This window comes from Delphinus delphis, chromosome 14, assembly GCF_949987515.2.
Source record: "Delphinus delphis chromosome 14, mDelDel1.2, whole genome shotgun sequence".
In the NCBI taxonomy this organism is placed as follows: domain Eukaryota; kingdom Metazoa; phylum Chordata; class Mammalia; order Artiodactyla; family Delphinidae; genus Delphinus; species Delphinus delphis.
This window is the reverse complement of record NC_082696.1, coordinates 74,789,692-74,804,088: the sequence shown is the minus strand read 5'-3', so window position 1 is coordinate 74,804,088 and position 14,397 is coordinate 74,789,692. Positions and strand designations below refer to the sequence as shown.

The following is a 14,397-nucleotide window of genomic DNA, read 5'->3' as shown; positions in this document are numbered from 1 at the left end:
CTTAACATATATTTTGACCAAGTTTTTCCTCAGAATATTAGGAGAGAGAACTAAAAAATAATTAGAGCCTTCAACCAGAGTGCACTGCATAACTTTCACAATCCACAACTACTGAACACAGAACGGTTTCCGTCTTGTGGTCATTTAGGGAAAAAAAGTACAAAATACTTCTGATCTATCAATTATATATTCTGAACAACAGAACACAACAAAAACTATTTTCTAAAATTTTAAAAAATAAATTTGTAAATTTTCTTAATATTCACAGGCTCTGATACAGCTGAGCATAACTGATATGGAGAAAGAGAAACTTACTAAAACACTTAAAACCTAAACATTTATTCAGATGAAAATTAACTCTAAGTAAATTTATCTGAAACTATAAAGGCAACTAAATGCACTACTTCCATTAGTACCTTGTAGACTGTGGAGCTGCATTTTTATTAAGTTTTGGCACAACTGCTCATACATGTGCCAAACAACCAGTTAGTTAGCACTCATAACCAGAACATGCAAATAATCATACAGATTGTCATTTCAAACGAATGTTAATATTTTTAAAGAGAAAAAAACAGATAAGCAGGTACACATAATTTTTAAATGTACATTTGAGGAAATATTTTGAGACAAGGCCTAGAACTCAAGATTCTCTGAGTTCAGTTCCCAGTTTTGCCACTTATTTGTGTGACCTTAGGCAAGTTAACGTTTCTGTACCTCAGTCTTCTAATCTGTAAAATGGGGGGTAAATATGAGAACATATCTCAGAGTCCCAGAGAGAATTAGATGAGTTTAATGCACATAAAGTGCTTAGTTCTGTGCCCAGCACACTCAGTAAATTATTATTAGCATTATTAGTATTTTAGTAGGTTCAACCAGTTCAAGATGGTCCATCAAGAAATAACTGCTATTTGGTTTGGCCTAGTGGTTAAGAGGAGGTCCTGACAGTGCACTTCCAGTATTTGCCTCAGTTTTCTCTCCTATCTGTCCTGAAGATAATAATTATACCTTCCTCATAGGGGTGTCATAAGAATTAATGAGATAACAGTTATAGAGTGCCTAATACTAGGCTTGACAGACTAAGTGCTTAATAAAAATTTGTAATCATTATTATCATTTGCACATTTTAGGATTCCAATTCTTTTCTCACATCTGTCTAGGCTTGGACACCTTCCTCCTACTCAGAGATCTCTTGAGCCAGTTTTCGAGTCAACCAGCCACTCAAATTACTCATCTAAGAAGCAGCGTCTTTACTAGTGGGAGTTGTTACCATACACATAAACCCTATATAAAAGTGAATTTATTAAGAGATTTGGGTTTCCAAAACAGATTTCATTTACTGATAGAACTGATTCTTTCAATTAATGCAGACTGGGTTGCTGAAGTCACTTACCCCAAAGATTATTCAAAAGCATTACCGTTCAATACGATTTTTGCCTCTGATTAGTAATTAAGGCCACATTTTTTGGCAGTTATCAACCATGTACACATAAAGAAAGGAAAACAGGCATCTCAAAGTCTGCATGTGAGGAAAATTACTCTTACTTTTATGCCTGAACTCAAGCTGAAAGTTTTCATGGGACAATTATAATAACAAATAGAAAAGAATATTACTTATAAGTAACTAGAAAAAACTTTTATGTCCAAAAATAGGAAAATCACTAAGCAAAGTATGGAACAGCTCAATGGAATATAATGCAGCTATTAAAATTATGTGAAAAAAATTGTTAGGGTAGTGGGTTTATGGGTGAATCTACATAAAGGTTCTGAAAAAAATCATTTATATGGAATACATCACTTCTCACTTCCAAATAAATATTACTGTACTTAGCAATGTAATCCTCCAGAAGCACAAAGTGAGAGCTTAATTTTGTAAACACATTTTTTCTTCCTATGTTGATTCGAAAATTGCTGATCACTTTTTCTTCAAAAACAAGACAGGACAAGACGAAGGTATCAAAATCAGATCATAAGGAGGTAAAGAATACTCAAAGGAGAAAACAATTAACTACTGCTATTGTCCATACTCGAGTGAAACATTTCAACTTTTACCTAAATGCCTACAGAAAGCCTTTACTATTCTAAATATTAAGAATGCAACTAAAGTGAAATCAGCCTGCTTTCTCCCACGAGCCAAGTCTTTGATCACAATCCTTTCTGCAAAAGAAGTACAGTTTGCTGTATTATGCTACCCATGCTGCCACAGCCCCCTAAATGCCCTGCCATAAGAGGCACTATTCAGGAATGTTCACACATATGAGGTTTATCTAAACATTACTGTTTCGAAATAACAAAGACATACACAAATTATTTTATTAAATAACTCAATTTGGGTTGATAGTTTATAAACAGATGTCAGAAACAATTATTGAGATATATCTAATCTAAATGACTTTTTACCTTGAGAGCTCAGAGATGGTCATTTCAACACTATGGAAGCACTGTATGTACTACCTCCCCATTCACAGATTTCCATGGGGTAAATACAGCATTTCTCCCACTATTTCCACTTAAGAGGTGGCATGACACAGCACAGAACCAGAGGGCAGGGAACTGTTACAGTCCTGGCCTTGCCATTTTTAAAAACTTTTAACTGTGGGAAAGTTGTTTAACTTTTCTTTGCCTCAGTGTCCTTAATCTAAACATAATATTGTGCAGACAACTTATTTTGATAAACCAAGATATTATTACAGGTGAAAGCACAAATGCAAAATGCTATTATGGGGCAGAGGGAAGGGTGCATCTATCTACCTTGATGTAGTTTAGTGAAAATTTAATGATTGCATTTTCCTAAATTCCCCTAGATCTACAATAAAATCCAGTCTATAGATGCGATAACAGAAATAATTACAATTCTTCTATAGAACTAGGACTCTGAAGATTATGTTCTCAGTACCAAAAGGAGTTACTGATATGTAACTGCAGCATACAAAACAGAAGTGGTAATAAGACAGGTATATTCTGAAAGAGCTAGGGCTAGGAAAAAAGATAAGAGAAAAAAGAAATAAACATGTTAACAAAAATCTTTCTTTAAAGCATGAAAACAAAAAGGAAAGCATAAAAATGAAAGAGGTCAGTGAAGAGACAAAATGAATTTGTTACTTACTCAAGGAGAAAAAAAGTAAAATTATTCCTATTGTTGACTACTTCATACTTTTGTGATTTCAACCATTAAATTATACACATTTATTATATGAAATAGAAGAGCAACTGACTTTATTTTAAGGGTTCCAGCATCCCACAGCCAAAAACAAATAGTGCCATCTGCCCCAGTAGAAGACAGATATCTCTTTGAGCCACTGCACAATGGTGAGAACTGAAAAACAAAGAAAAAAAAATTTTTACAAGAAGAGTAACACAGTCCAAATAATAAACCCATCTTGACCATACAAACAGCAACTAACACTAACAGTGAGAGAACACTCAGAATTGACGAAGGTCATGGCTACCATGTTATTTAAAGTCCATGTATTTATAAAGAAAAGAGAAATACTCCTTTTTTCATTTTAGTTGGCTTTATACAATGGATTATAAAAGTGACTTCTTAAAATTTACTTTAAATTATAACAAGGATTTTGCAGAGATTAAAATGATTACCTGTAGTGACGTTATAGATGCACTGTGGCCCTGAAGAACAGCCAAAGGCGCGCATGTTCGCAGACACCAGACTCGGATCATTTTATCACAACTTCCAGCTGCTATCATTGTATTCTCATAGTTTACAGCCATGTCTGATATTTCAGCAGCATGGCCTCTTAAAGTAGCTAATAATCTCCCATCATCTGTTGCCCAGATTTTCACAAGACAGTCATCAGAACCCTTAAAATAAAAATGGATATTAATAGAATTAACTCTAAATTTTAATTGGAATTCTTAACACAGATTAAAAAAAATCATATCTGTTACATCCACTTCCCAACAATTATAATTTTAAGTACTAAAAAGTGTTAAATACTTGTGTTATGAATTTTCCTCTACATAAGATTACTTTATTAAATTATTCACTTATAAAGAATACTCGTGTGCCCATCACCTAACAGGAAAAGTAGGATGTTAGCAATAGCTAACATTTACCTATGGTCCCCTTCCCACTACCTATATGGTACCCTCTATATAGAACCTTGTAAAAGAATCTGAACATCTAAAATAACAAAATTATAACTGCAAAACAAATGTAATACACAACAGTGACTAATCCTATCTATGTTAATATAAAAATGAAAGGAAGCATATTTGAGGCTTTTTCTCCTAAGAAGCCAAAATCTATGATACATGAGTTTCCCATCACTGATCTTCAGCTAAATACATTACATATAAAATCACCCGTCAGTTATAAGAAAAAAATTAATTTTATCTGTATGAAGTCAATAAAAAATATATATATATATTACTTGTTTGTTGCAGCAGCATAAGCTCAGGAAGAAAATGTAAAGAATACAGAGTTTCCTATGAATTCCTATATTTACAAATAAACATTTCAATTTCACTTAGCCAAAGCAGCAGTAAGACCTTTTAGACATTTTTTTTGTTCTCTAATTTTCCTTATTCATCCTATAGCTCAAAGTTTACTCTTTTACCAACCTCTATTTCCCCCTAGTTTTTATTATTAAAAAGTTTTAAACATACAAAAAGTAGAGAATATTACCGTTAACCTCATATACCCATTCCCCAGATTCAAAATTTATCAAAAGATTGCAAAGATTGTAGTTTAGAATTCTTTACAATCTTCCAATCTAATTTATTAAAAAATACACACAATTTTATCTGATATTAGAAAGTACTTAGAGGATCTACAAAAGCAAGTGACACAGAGAAGTATCCGCTTCATACTGATGACAGACATAACATATAAATGATCACAAACACAGTATTAACAGCATATGTTAAATGCTGTACCTTAAACCACATTCTGCCAACACTACTTAGAGCACTCTCAATTAACTATAAAACCAGTTCTTCTGACTGACCTTTGAAGCAAATTAAATGGGTTACCAACCACGGAAGACTAGTAATAAAACTTAACTTTGGTGAATTATTCACATTAAAATCTGGTATTCCCATCACGTTCACTTAATCTCAAGCTCTTCATCTATAAAATAAGGAAGTTAAATTGGATGATCTCCAAGGTTCCTTTTTAAAATTCAGTGATTCATGCATTCATTTATCCATTTGCCTTGCGATTAAATATGTGCCAAACACTGGAGATTCAAGGGTGATGAATAAAGACGTAGTATTCCTGTCCTTATGAAGCAAGGCAGAAGAATATAAATGCAATAACATGTCCTAAGTCCTATACTGTTAATCAGTAGAGATCTAAAAGGAGAGCAGTCTGTTTTTCCTCAAACGTGGAGAGGTAGAATCTGGAAAGGAATCCAGAAGCAGTGATGCTTGGACAGTCAATACAATGTAGTAGCTTAAGAGCACAGACTCTAGAGGTCAAGAAAAAAAATGGTTAAAAGATCAATAAGAGAATTTAAAATTACATCAAAAATGTCTCTCTGGGCTTCCCTGGTGGCACAGTGGTTGAGAGTCCGCCTGCCGATGCAGGGGACACGGGTTCGTGCCCCGGTCCGGGAAGATCCCACATGCCACGGAGCGGCTCGGCCCGTGAGCCATGGCCGCTGAGCCTGCACGTCCGGAGCCTGTGCTCCGCAACAGGAGAGGCCACAACAGTGAGAGGCCCACGTACCGCAAAAACAAACAAACAAAACAAAAATGTCTCTCTAACACAAGTCAGTAAAAGAGAAGCAGAAGAACAAAAAAGAGATGGCACAAATAGAAACTATTAGTAAAAAGGCAGAAGTAAATCCAACCGTATCTAGAATTCCATTAAGTGAGAGAATGGGACCTGGTGCAACCACTTTCTACACGTTTGACCTCGGAAGAATTACATGTACCTTCTTTGCCTCATTCTTCTAATCTACACCTACCTCTCATAGGGTTGTCGCAAAAAAGAAATGAGTAAATGAAGGCGGAGCGCCTGGCATAGACTAAAAGCTATATATATACATATTTTTATATATATGTGGACTATCTACTATTACTGCTTTTGTTGCTGGTAGTATTCTTATTCTTACTTTAATAATATTCTTATTATTTTAAAAAGAACAAATACTCCAGATGGCAACTAGAGAGAAAAGTATGATCAAAGGCATGAAAATGTGAGAAGTTCAGGGAACTGCAAGTAGTCTGTAAGCTAACAAAGTGTGAGGTGAAGGCGAGAGGATGAAGTCAGGGAAGAACTGTGCAGGCCCTTTTATGGGATACGAAGGCGTATGGTATGTAATGGGGATCACTTAAGGAGATCAAGCCGGTGAATATCAGGATCAGATTTGTTTTCCAAAGATCATCCTGGCATCAGTATGGATTAGGCAAGAAAGTAGGAGGCCAGATGAAAGTCGTTAAAATAGTACAGGCAGGAGAGAATGGTAATATTGTTATTATAGAAGAGAAGGATCAGAAGAGATGGCTACAATAGGTATTTGGGGGAACAAAAAGGATGAGGATTACCTCCCTGCCAACTGTGGGAAATGAAGAAGGAGCCTGTGTGTAGACTGTGATTTCCAGAAAGCTGGTCTACAATACCACCTGGCATTGTAGAAAGAAGTGCACTAGGCACTTGTTGGACAACCAAAAAAGGCTTTAAAACATTCATTCAACCCTCAATTTCTCTAAATTCCACAAATTAAGTCAATTTATTCACCTCATTTGCTTACCTTCTAAAAACTAAGGCAATATTTGCCTCTGACCTACATTCACAACAAAAATAAAATTTTAAGCATGCTAATACAGGCAGAATATATGAAAAGAGTAAAATCATGTCATCTCATTATTTCTTATGTATCTGAATTAAGAGTCTGCTGTATATTCTACTATGGAAGGTGTATCACATATTTTCCATGTTAACAGAAAAAACAAACAAACAAAACCCACACATCTTTTTGACCAAAATGCCAGCTTTCAATGAAAAGGACAGGGGCAACCTGTTATCTAAACTCAGCTTCCAGTGACTTTTCACTAATTAAAATTGAACAAAAAGCCCCACTATATTCTTATTGAGTTTATTAAGTTCACTAATTTAATATTACTTTATAATTCTGCTTTATTTAGACAAGTACTAAAAAACCCCCACAAAACCAAAACTTTTGTTTTAAAAAAACCCACTGTACACAATTCCCCCTAGTGTGTAGTATCCCAACTAACCTTTCTTTTCTTCCATTAAATTGCAGGAGAGAAATTTTTCATCGTACTTTCACTCTCTTCACTATCCTCTTTTATGATATAAAGTAGTATACTGTCCCCAACCCTTATCCCTGCTCACAGAACTCCTGGCAGAATTTCAAACCAAACCCTAAAGCATCCTCAGGCAACTTCTATTTCATCATTCATTACTTGTGATCATTCATCTGTTTTTATGGAAATGTGAAACTAAATATGATTTGACAAAATTCAACTAAGTTCTTTTAAAATGACTATCAGAAATACAAGTACACATAAATAATTGTTTGAAAAGGACTGCAGACAAGAAGAAAAATCAAATTTACTGGGAAACATTTTTTAAAGCACCATAAATGTGTTTAAGTTGAATGTGGAAGGATGAACTAAACTTTGATAAAACTACTCTTTTTAAAAGACCAAAATGCAGAGAATTTGAACAAATGATCTTTCTTCCCAGAAGCCTACCTCAAATGTTAGTAAAGTCAATAATAAACCGAAGAGTAGGACATTATAAGTTTTCAATCAAAACTTCAAAGACAGTATGGACATCAAAGCAAAAGTAGTGTTATTTAAATGGTGAAAAGAAAGAGATGGACAACACAGGCACAGGGGTCAGCCTTGGTAGGAGGGACACATAGACTCCTAGGCTTCACGAAGGGGGAAGAGGTATGGTGGAGATAGCAATTTTAAAGCAAGCAGCAAAGAAATTAGATGATTCTAACCTTAGCAAGTAAGATAAATATCTGAAGATTATTTCCTTCAAGTGGAGAAGGGGGAAACAAAGAAGGAACCAAAAAAAGGTGAGCAAAGTTTGGAAATGTGGTGGAATTTTAAGAGCAATAAGAAAAAGGGAAAAAAACCTGGAAGCAACAGTGAACTTCCTGCTAAAATTATATAGCATGATTTTAGAAAAATATCTCAACTGACAAGTTTTTTAAGCAAAGTTCTAATGCCTAGGGGAAAATGAAGTATTCATTTATTTTCAGTAACATCTAGATGTTGCTGCTAGGACTGGGAATTTGGCAAGGTGAGAAAAGTTGGGAGTACGAAGTGTAAGTGGGAAACTAGAAACAAAAATTAAGCTGGAAAGGTTTTATCTGAGGAAGGTAATAGAAGGTAGGGGTTTTAAATGCCTGTTAGGGAGTTTGAATTTAACCTGGTGAGGAAGCTACTGAAGAATTTTAAGCAGACAAGGCATAGTCACTATAATATTTTAACCACGATAAGTTTTAAGAAATACACGAACTGGTGAAAATTGAAGATGCTTTTATGGCATTCATTTTTTAATCAAATTATAATATTAAGCTAGTGGTTAATGCCAAGCAAATATAAGACAGTAGTGGATCATTAATGTCACTTTTCAATAATGTAAAATTGTCATAATTACCATGAAAGAGTACTCATTAATGTTATCATTTGTTTGTTTACATCAAACCTAGTATAAAGATAACAAAAAGAACAAGTAGCTTTGGCTTACATAAATCCCCAAACAAATGAGATATACCAAATTTACATTGCTTTCTCTTAAATGTCAAGACATCTCATCAATGCAAAGATAAAGCCAAGAAAGCTGAAAGAGCACCTTATCTCTATCCTGAATAAACAACAATGTAGATATTATTTGTGAAAAGGCTTGATAAAGGGTGGAACTTAAACAAAATTTAGATTTGCCTAAACTTACGAATTTAAAGTACCCTATAAATTTTCTTATTCCACAGCCACACCTAAAGCCACACACACAAAATGATTAAGGCAAGTGCCTTTAAAACTGTCAACATACTCTGTAGCTTAGGACAAGAGGAAGGAAACGGAATCAGACATTTACTCTGAAATCATTATTTCTTTAATACTTTTAAGTAGACTGTTGGCACTAATGACCCTTCCAGCGTACAACTAGCTCTCTTACACTGCAGGTAATTCTCATTTTATGTCTATCTAAAAGAGGTTCCTATTTTGTGAATCCCTTTTGGAAACTCAAAGTTTCTTCAAAATAAAAAGTGTGAGAGGCAAATTTCAGATAAATAAAAACAAATGCTGACATTCTCTATAGTTAAGCCCAGGCAATAAATGTATTGTACACATTTGCTTTTGGTATTCTGGTAAAGGAAAAGGAAGTTCGACAGGTCTCTGTGATGTGGCTTTCTACTTTGTCATGCGCTTGGGTATTAAAATGCTCCTTAAAATCTACAAAAAATGTCCTACCTATTGATATGAAAATTTTATGAAACAACTTCAGACACAGGGCCTTCTTCAATCACTTAAATTCTATGTAAAAACTAAAGCAGAACCTAAGGTCAAATTTAAAGTTTCTGGAAGACAAGTTTTAAAGAGCTTAATTGAACTATTTATGTATATATGTATTTATTTATTTAAACTAAAGCTAGAAGATTAGAGGTAATAACTATGTGAACCATTCAATGATGAAGAAAACTACTTTACAGGATGGAACAGTAAGTGACAAAGAATTGTGGACTTCTGTGAGCAGAAAACCGCACACATTTGGAAACAGTACAGCAGGTTGATTCTGCTCAGACGACCTTAAAATTAAAAAGTAGATCTGTAAACCTTTCCCTGCTAAAAGAGAAGCATCAATTGAAGAGATCAACCAAAGATTACTACTTTGACATAAAGATAAATTAGGTGATTTTTAATCTTATAGGGTCTTGGAGAACTTGGCAGTCCTTGGCAGAACCAACAAAGATAATTCTCATTTCTTGCTACTGCTGCACAGCTTATGAGTCAGATTTCACCTCTTGATGTCATTAGAACAAACAGAATTAAATGTTAAAACACCGTGTATATGGTTATGCATACTATAATGTCATTTTCTTTTCAAGCTAAAAAGTAGCCTATTCAGGCAGCTAAAAGTGCTTGTAATTTAAATTTAGTTAGTTTTTTTAGTTTTTTTTGAAAAGAGGCTATTGATTTTCTTTCTTACCCATCTATCAGACCCCTATTTCATTTCCCTTACAAATTACCCTAAACTTCAGTGTCAATCATTTCAACACACCAAATTTTCTCACTCCCTTGTCCACCTAAACCACCAATGACTAACCCTGTATCAATGTAATCATCACTTGCTCTTATCCTGCTCCCAGATGCCAAGTACCATTATGGAAAAGAAGACAAGGACACTAAATCTGCAACGCTGCAAATTCATAACTCCTGTTTGTTTGGAAGGCTAAGGTTAATCAGCAATCCTTTTCCCCCATTCATCACTCTTTCCTTATCACCAGGTTTGATCACTCATCTCTAGAACCCAGTCCCACTCCCTAACCAAGACTCTTATCAGGTAAAATATTTCACTTTGAAAAGCAGAATCGGTTCATTGTAACCCTAATTATCTATCTTTCTAAGCAGTCCAAATAGACTGCTCTGTATCTATTTCTTCATTTACCTACCCTCCATAAAGACCACTGTACATCAAGTACCTCCTCTTATATCTGTGCTCCTAGTTCCTTACCCTTGACCCAGTTTTTCAAAAATTTACCTTCCTATAAATTACTGTACTCTAGCTCTCCTTTCCATTACTACCAAACTTACTGAATATACAGTATCATCCCTACGCTACCTCCCACATACTTTTAAAAAGTAATTTTGCATTTCAAACTTACAAAAGTTTCAAGAGCAGTACCAATGTCTTCCATCACTCAGATTCATCAACTATTAACAATCCACTGCATCAGCTCCATCACCACCTTTCTTTCCTTTCTCTCCATATAATACACACACACACACACACACACACACACACACACACACACACACACACACACACACACCCATTAGTCTTTTTCTGCACCAATTAATAGTAGGCTGCAGACCTGACGCCCCGTCACTTCTAAATATCCCAGTGTGCCTTCCTCTAAAACAAAGACACACGTCTACCTAAGTTGGGAAATCAATATTGATAAAACTGCCATCCAATCCACAGGCCCCATTCAAATTCTGTCAACTATCCCGATAATGTTCCCTTTTCCTTTTTGGCCTAGGACCCCATACAGCAACATGTTAAATTTTAGTTGTATTGTCACTTAAGTCTCTTCAATCTGGAGTATTTCCCTGAGGCTTTCTCTGTGTTTCATGTCTTCAGAAGTTCATAAAGAATACAGACCTTACATCTATAGGATGACCCGGAACCTCAGTCTGTCTAATGTTCATTAATGACCAGACCAAGATCATACTGTCTTAGTAGGAATCCCACAGACAAGATGCTGTGTTTTCCTCAGTGTACCACTTCAGAGGATACACAATGTCAACCCATCCCACCACTAGTAAAGTTAATAACTTTGTCTTGTTAATGTTTCCCATGTTTCTCCCCTGGAAAGTTGCACTTTTTCCCCTTTTAATTAATGAACTTGGTATCTTGGGGGAACATATACAAGATTACGGTAAGATCTTCAAACCAGCATCTACCAGTCTTAGCCTCCCGCAATGACACACAAATGAATCAACCACCACTATGACAGTCGCCAAACCACCATTCTTTCTACAATTATCAGTTGGCATTCCACTGTAAATAGGAGTTTTCCCTTCTTTCTCACTTATTTATTTACTTATTTACATCAGTATAACCCACGGATGCCTACTTTAATCAGTGGTCATAAACAACTCAGTCAAGGTCCTATCCGTCCTCATGGAGCTTATTAATAAGAAAATACAATAAAAGCTCATTTAAAAAAATAAGTTTCACACAGTGACAGATATTATAAGAAAAATATAGTAAGGTAATGTGATAGACAATGATGGAATATGAGGAAGGAAGGTAGTCAGGGAAAAGTCGCTAAGAAAGCAGTGTTTGAACAGAACTGCTAAAAAAGGAATCAGCCACAGGAATATTTTGGAGAAGACAATTCCAGGCAAAGGGAATAGCCAGTACAAAGGCTCTAGGCCATAAATCGGCTTTGTGAGTTTGAAACACAGAAAAAGACCAGTGTAAATGAAGCACAGTAGAAGAAGGGAATTTGTCTTACAGACATTTTTGTATATATCTTCCCTAACAGAAGTTTCTTACAAGAAAGGACATTATTCACTTCTGTATCTCTAACTGACTGGTTCATTCATTCATCTTTTTGTTGTTTGCCTACTGTATGCACCAGATACTCTGTAAAGCACTGCAGACCTAAAAATGTTTAAGGAAAAGGCTTTGTTGTTAGGAAGCTCACAACTTAATAGAGACAGACGTCTAAACAAATTCACTGCAACACAGAGGACAATACAATACAATAAAAGTATGTTCAGTGGTAATACACCACATTCAGAAAATTGCCTATTTTTTTTAGTTGTCAAGTTTTGAAAGATTAATCTATACCGTCTCTAATTCTTCAATGCCCAAACCTTCCTTTGTGCAGTGCATTGCAATCTCACTTCTACCCCTAAAACTAAAATAAAACATTTTTTCTTAAGTTCATTAATAGCCTTGCCAAATCCAAAAGATGCCTTTCAGTTCTAATTTTACTTTAGGTTTTTCTACCTTTCGTGAAATACTAATCCTTTGGCTTTTAAGACACCACTTCTTTTTCTATTTTTCTCCTGGCCTCTTAGGCAGCTCTTTCTCAGTCTTAATTATTGACTCCTCTCCTCTTCTTTAGTTTGCTTTAAAGTTGAAGTTTCAGCCTTTGTACATTACACATATGAGGTAAAAAAATCAATTTCCATATTCAACGATTCCCCAGTTCAATCTTCTAGCCTAGATCTCTCTCCTGAGCTCTCACAACCTGTTGAGCATTTCTATTTAGCAATCTATATGTATCTCAAATTCAACATGTCCCAACCTTCACAAACTTCTCCACTTGAATCCTTACCACATTAAGTGACACGACTTTCTAACCAGTCACACAAGTTAAAAAACATGTCATTCCATACTATTCCCTCTCAATTCCTCCCTACATTCAAACGAACCTTTTAAATCCTAAAGATTCTATTTTTAATCTGTTAATTCCATCCCTACTTCCACTGTGAATCTTTCATGGATCACTGCTACAACCTTTTCACCAATACCTCCGTATAAAGACTTAGTTTCAATCCATCCTCTACAATAATGCCAAAGAGGTCATTAAAAAGAGAAATTCTGCTCACTCCTCTGTCTAAATCCATCACTTTTGCTCCATGCCCTCAGGAAAGACATCCCTTCATGTCACAAAAGAAACTTAATGATTTTGTCCTCCAACAACATCTCTAGCTCTTGCTTACCAGTGGTCCATATTTATTCTTTGCCATGTCCAATAATACACAATTGCATGTTAACGTTCTCCCAATGACTGTAAATGCCTTTCCCTAACTCTGGAATACCTAGCTCAGTTGAGGTGTCACTTCTCTAGGAATTTTCTCTTACCATCTCCTACCACACACTGAATTAGGTACCTCTCTCCTATAGTACACCCCAGCATCTTGTGCTGCCTCTAGCAAGCTTATCACATTGTATCAATATTGTGTGTTGACTCTCTGTGAACTCTCCAGTGGCAGATACTATGTCTGTCATTTCTATATCCTAAGCTTTTAGAACAGTCCGCCTCCTAAAAGACTGAAGTTCATTAAAGGAGTGCATAAACTCAGTCTTTATAAATTACTGAATTTATATAACCAGTTTATGCTCTTTTGCCTTAATCTGAAGAGGTACATTTTATGTTTCTGAAAAAAGAGGGGAAATCTTTTTGTATGGTCCTCAACATACTTCTATGAGTGAATGGCTTACTACTGAGAGAATTCATTAACTCTGCTTTTCTTTGGCAAATATTATTTGACGCAATGATTCTGAAATCAAGTAAAAAAATTTTAGAAAACTAAGAAAGAGAGAGAATTAGGGAGTAGTCTGACTTGCTAATTATGCTACCTTCCTCCCTGGGTTCTTCTCATTATTCTACTGGGAAATGTCCATTACTAAAATATTCTACTACAAAATACTGGAAATTTTTCCTAACACAGAATTTCACTTATCAATCACAATGATTTCAATCTCGTACAGCATTTATAAATAAGATTTTAGTTAGGTAAGAAAATAAAGTGGAACAAATTCATTTAAATGCATCTATAAAATTAAAAGCAGCAAGTGAAACTTAGTAACTGCTTCCTGTATATCTTGTTCTATACTAGCTGCATGCATCATTTCATGCAATCCCACAAAAATCCAGTGGGATTGGTACTACTATTATCTATTTCCCCTCTTTTTTTAACAGCTGAGAA

The 14,397-nt window shown here is 35.1% G+C and overlaps 1 protein-coding gene across 3 annotated transcripts in view; it reads right to left on the bottom strand.

Moving 5' to 3' along the window:
* Positions 1 to 14,397, bottom strand: part of PHIP (pleckstrin homology domain interacting protein) — a 127,286-nt gene that overhangs the window by 75,520 nt on the left and 37,369 nt on the right. For all 3 annotated transcript variants that reach the window (XM_060030319.2, XM_060030321.2, XM_060030320.2), the window contains exons 8-9: positions 3,595 to 3,816; positions 3,213 to 3,313 (exon numbers count right to left, since the gene is read on the bottom strand). In XM_060030319.2, coding sequence (XP_059886302.1) covers positions 3,213 to 3,313; positions 3,595 to 3,816 — 323 coding nt within the window. The remainder of the gene's footprint in view (positions 1 to 3,212; positions 3,314 to 3,594; positions 3,817 to 14,397) is intronic.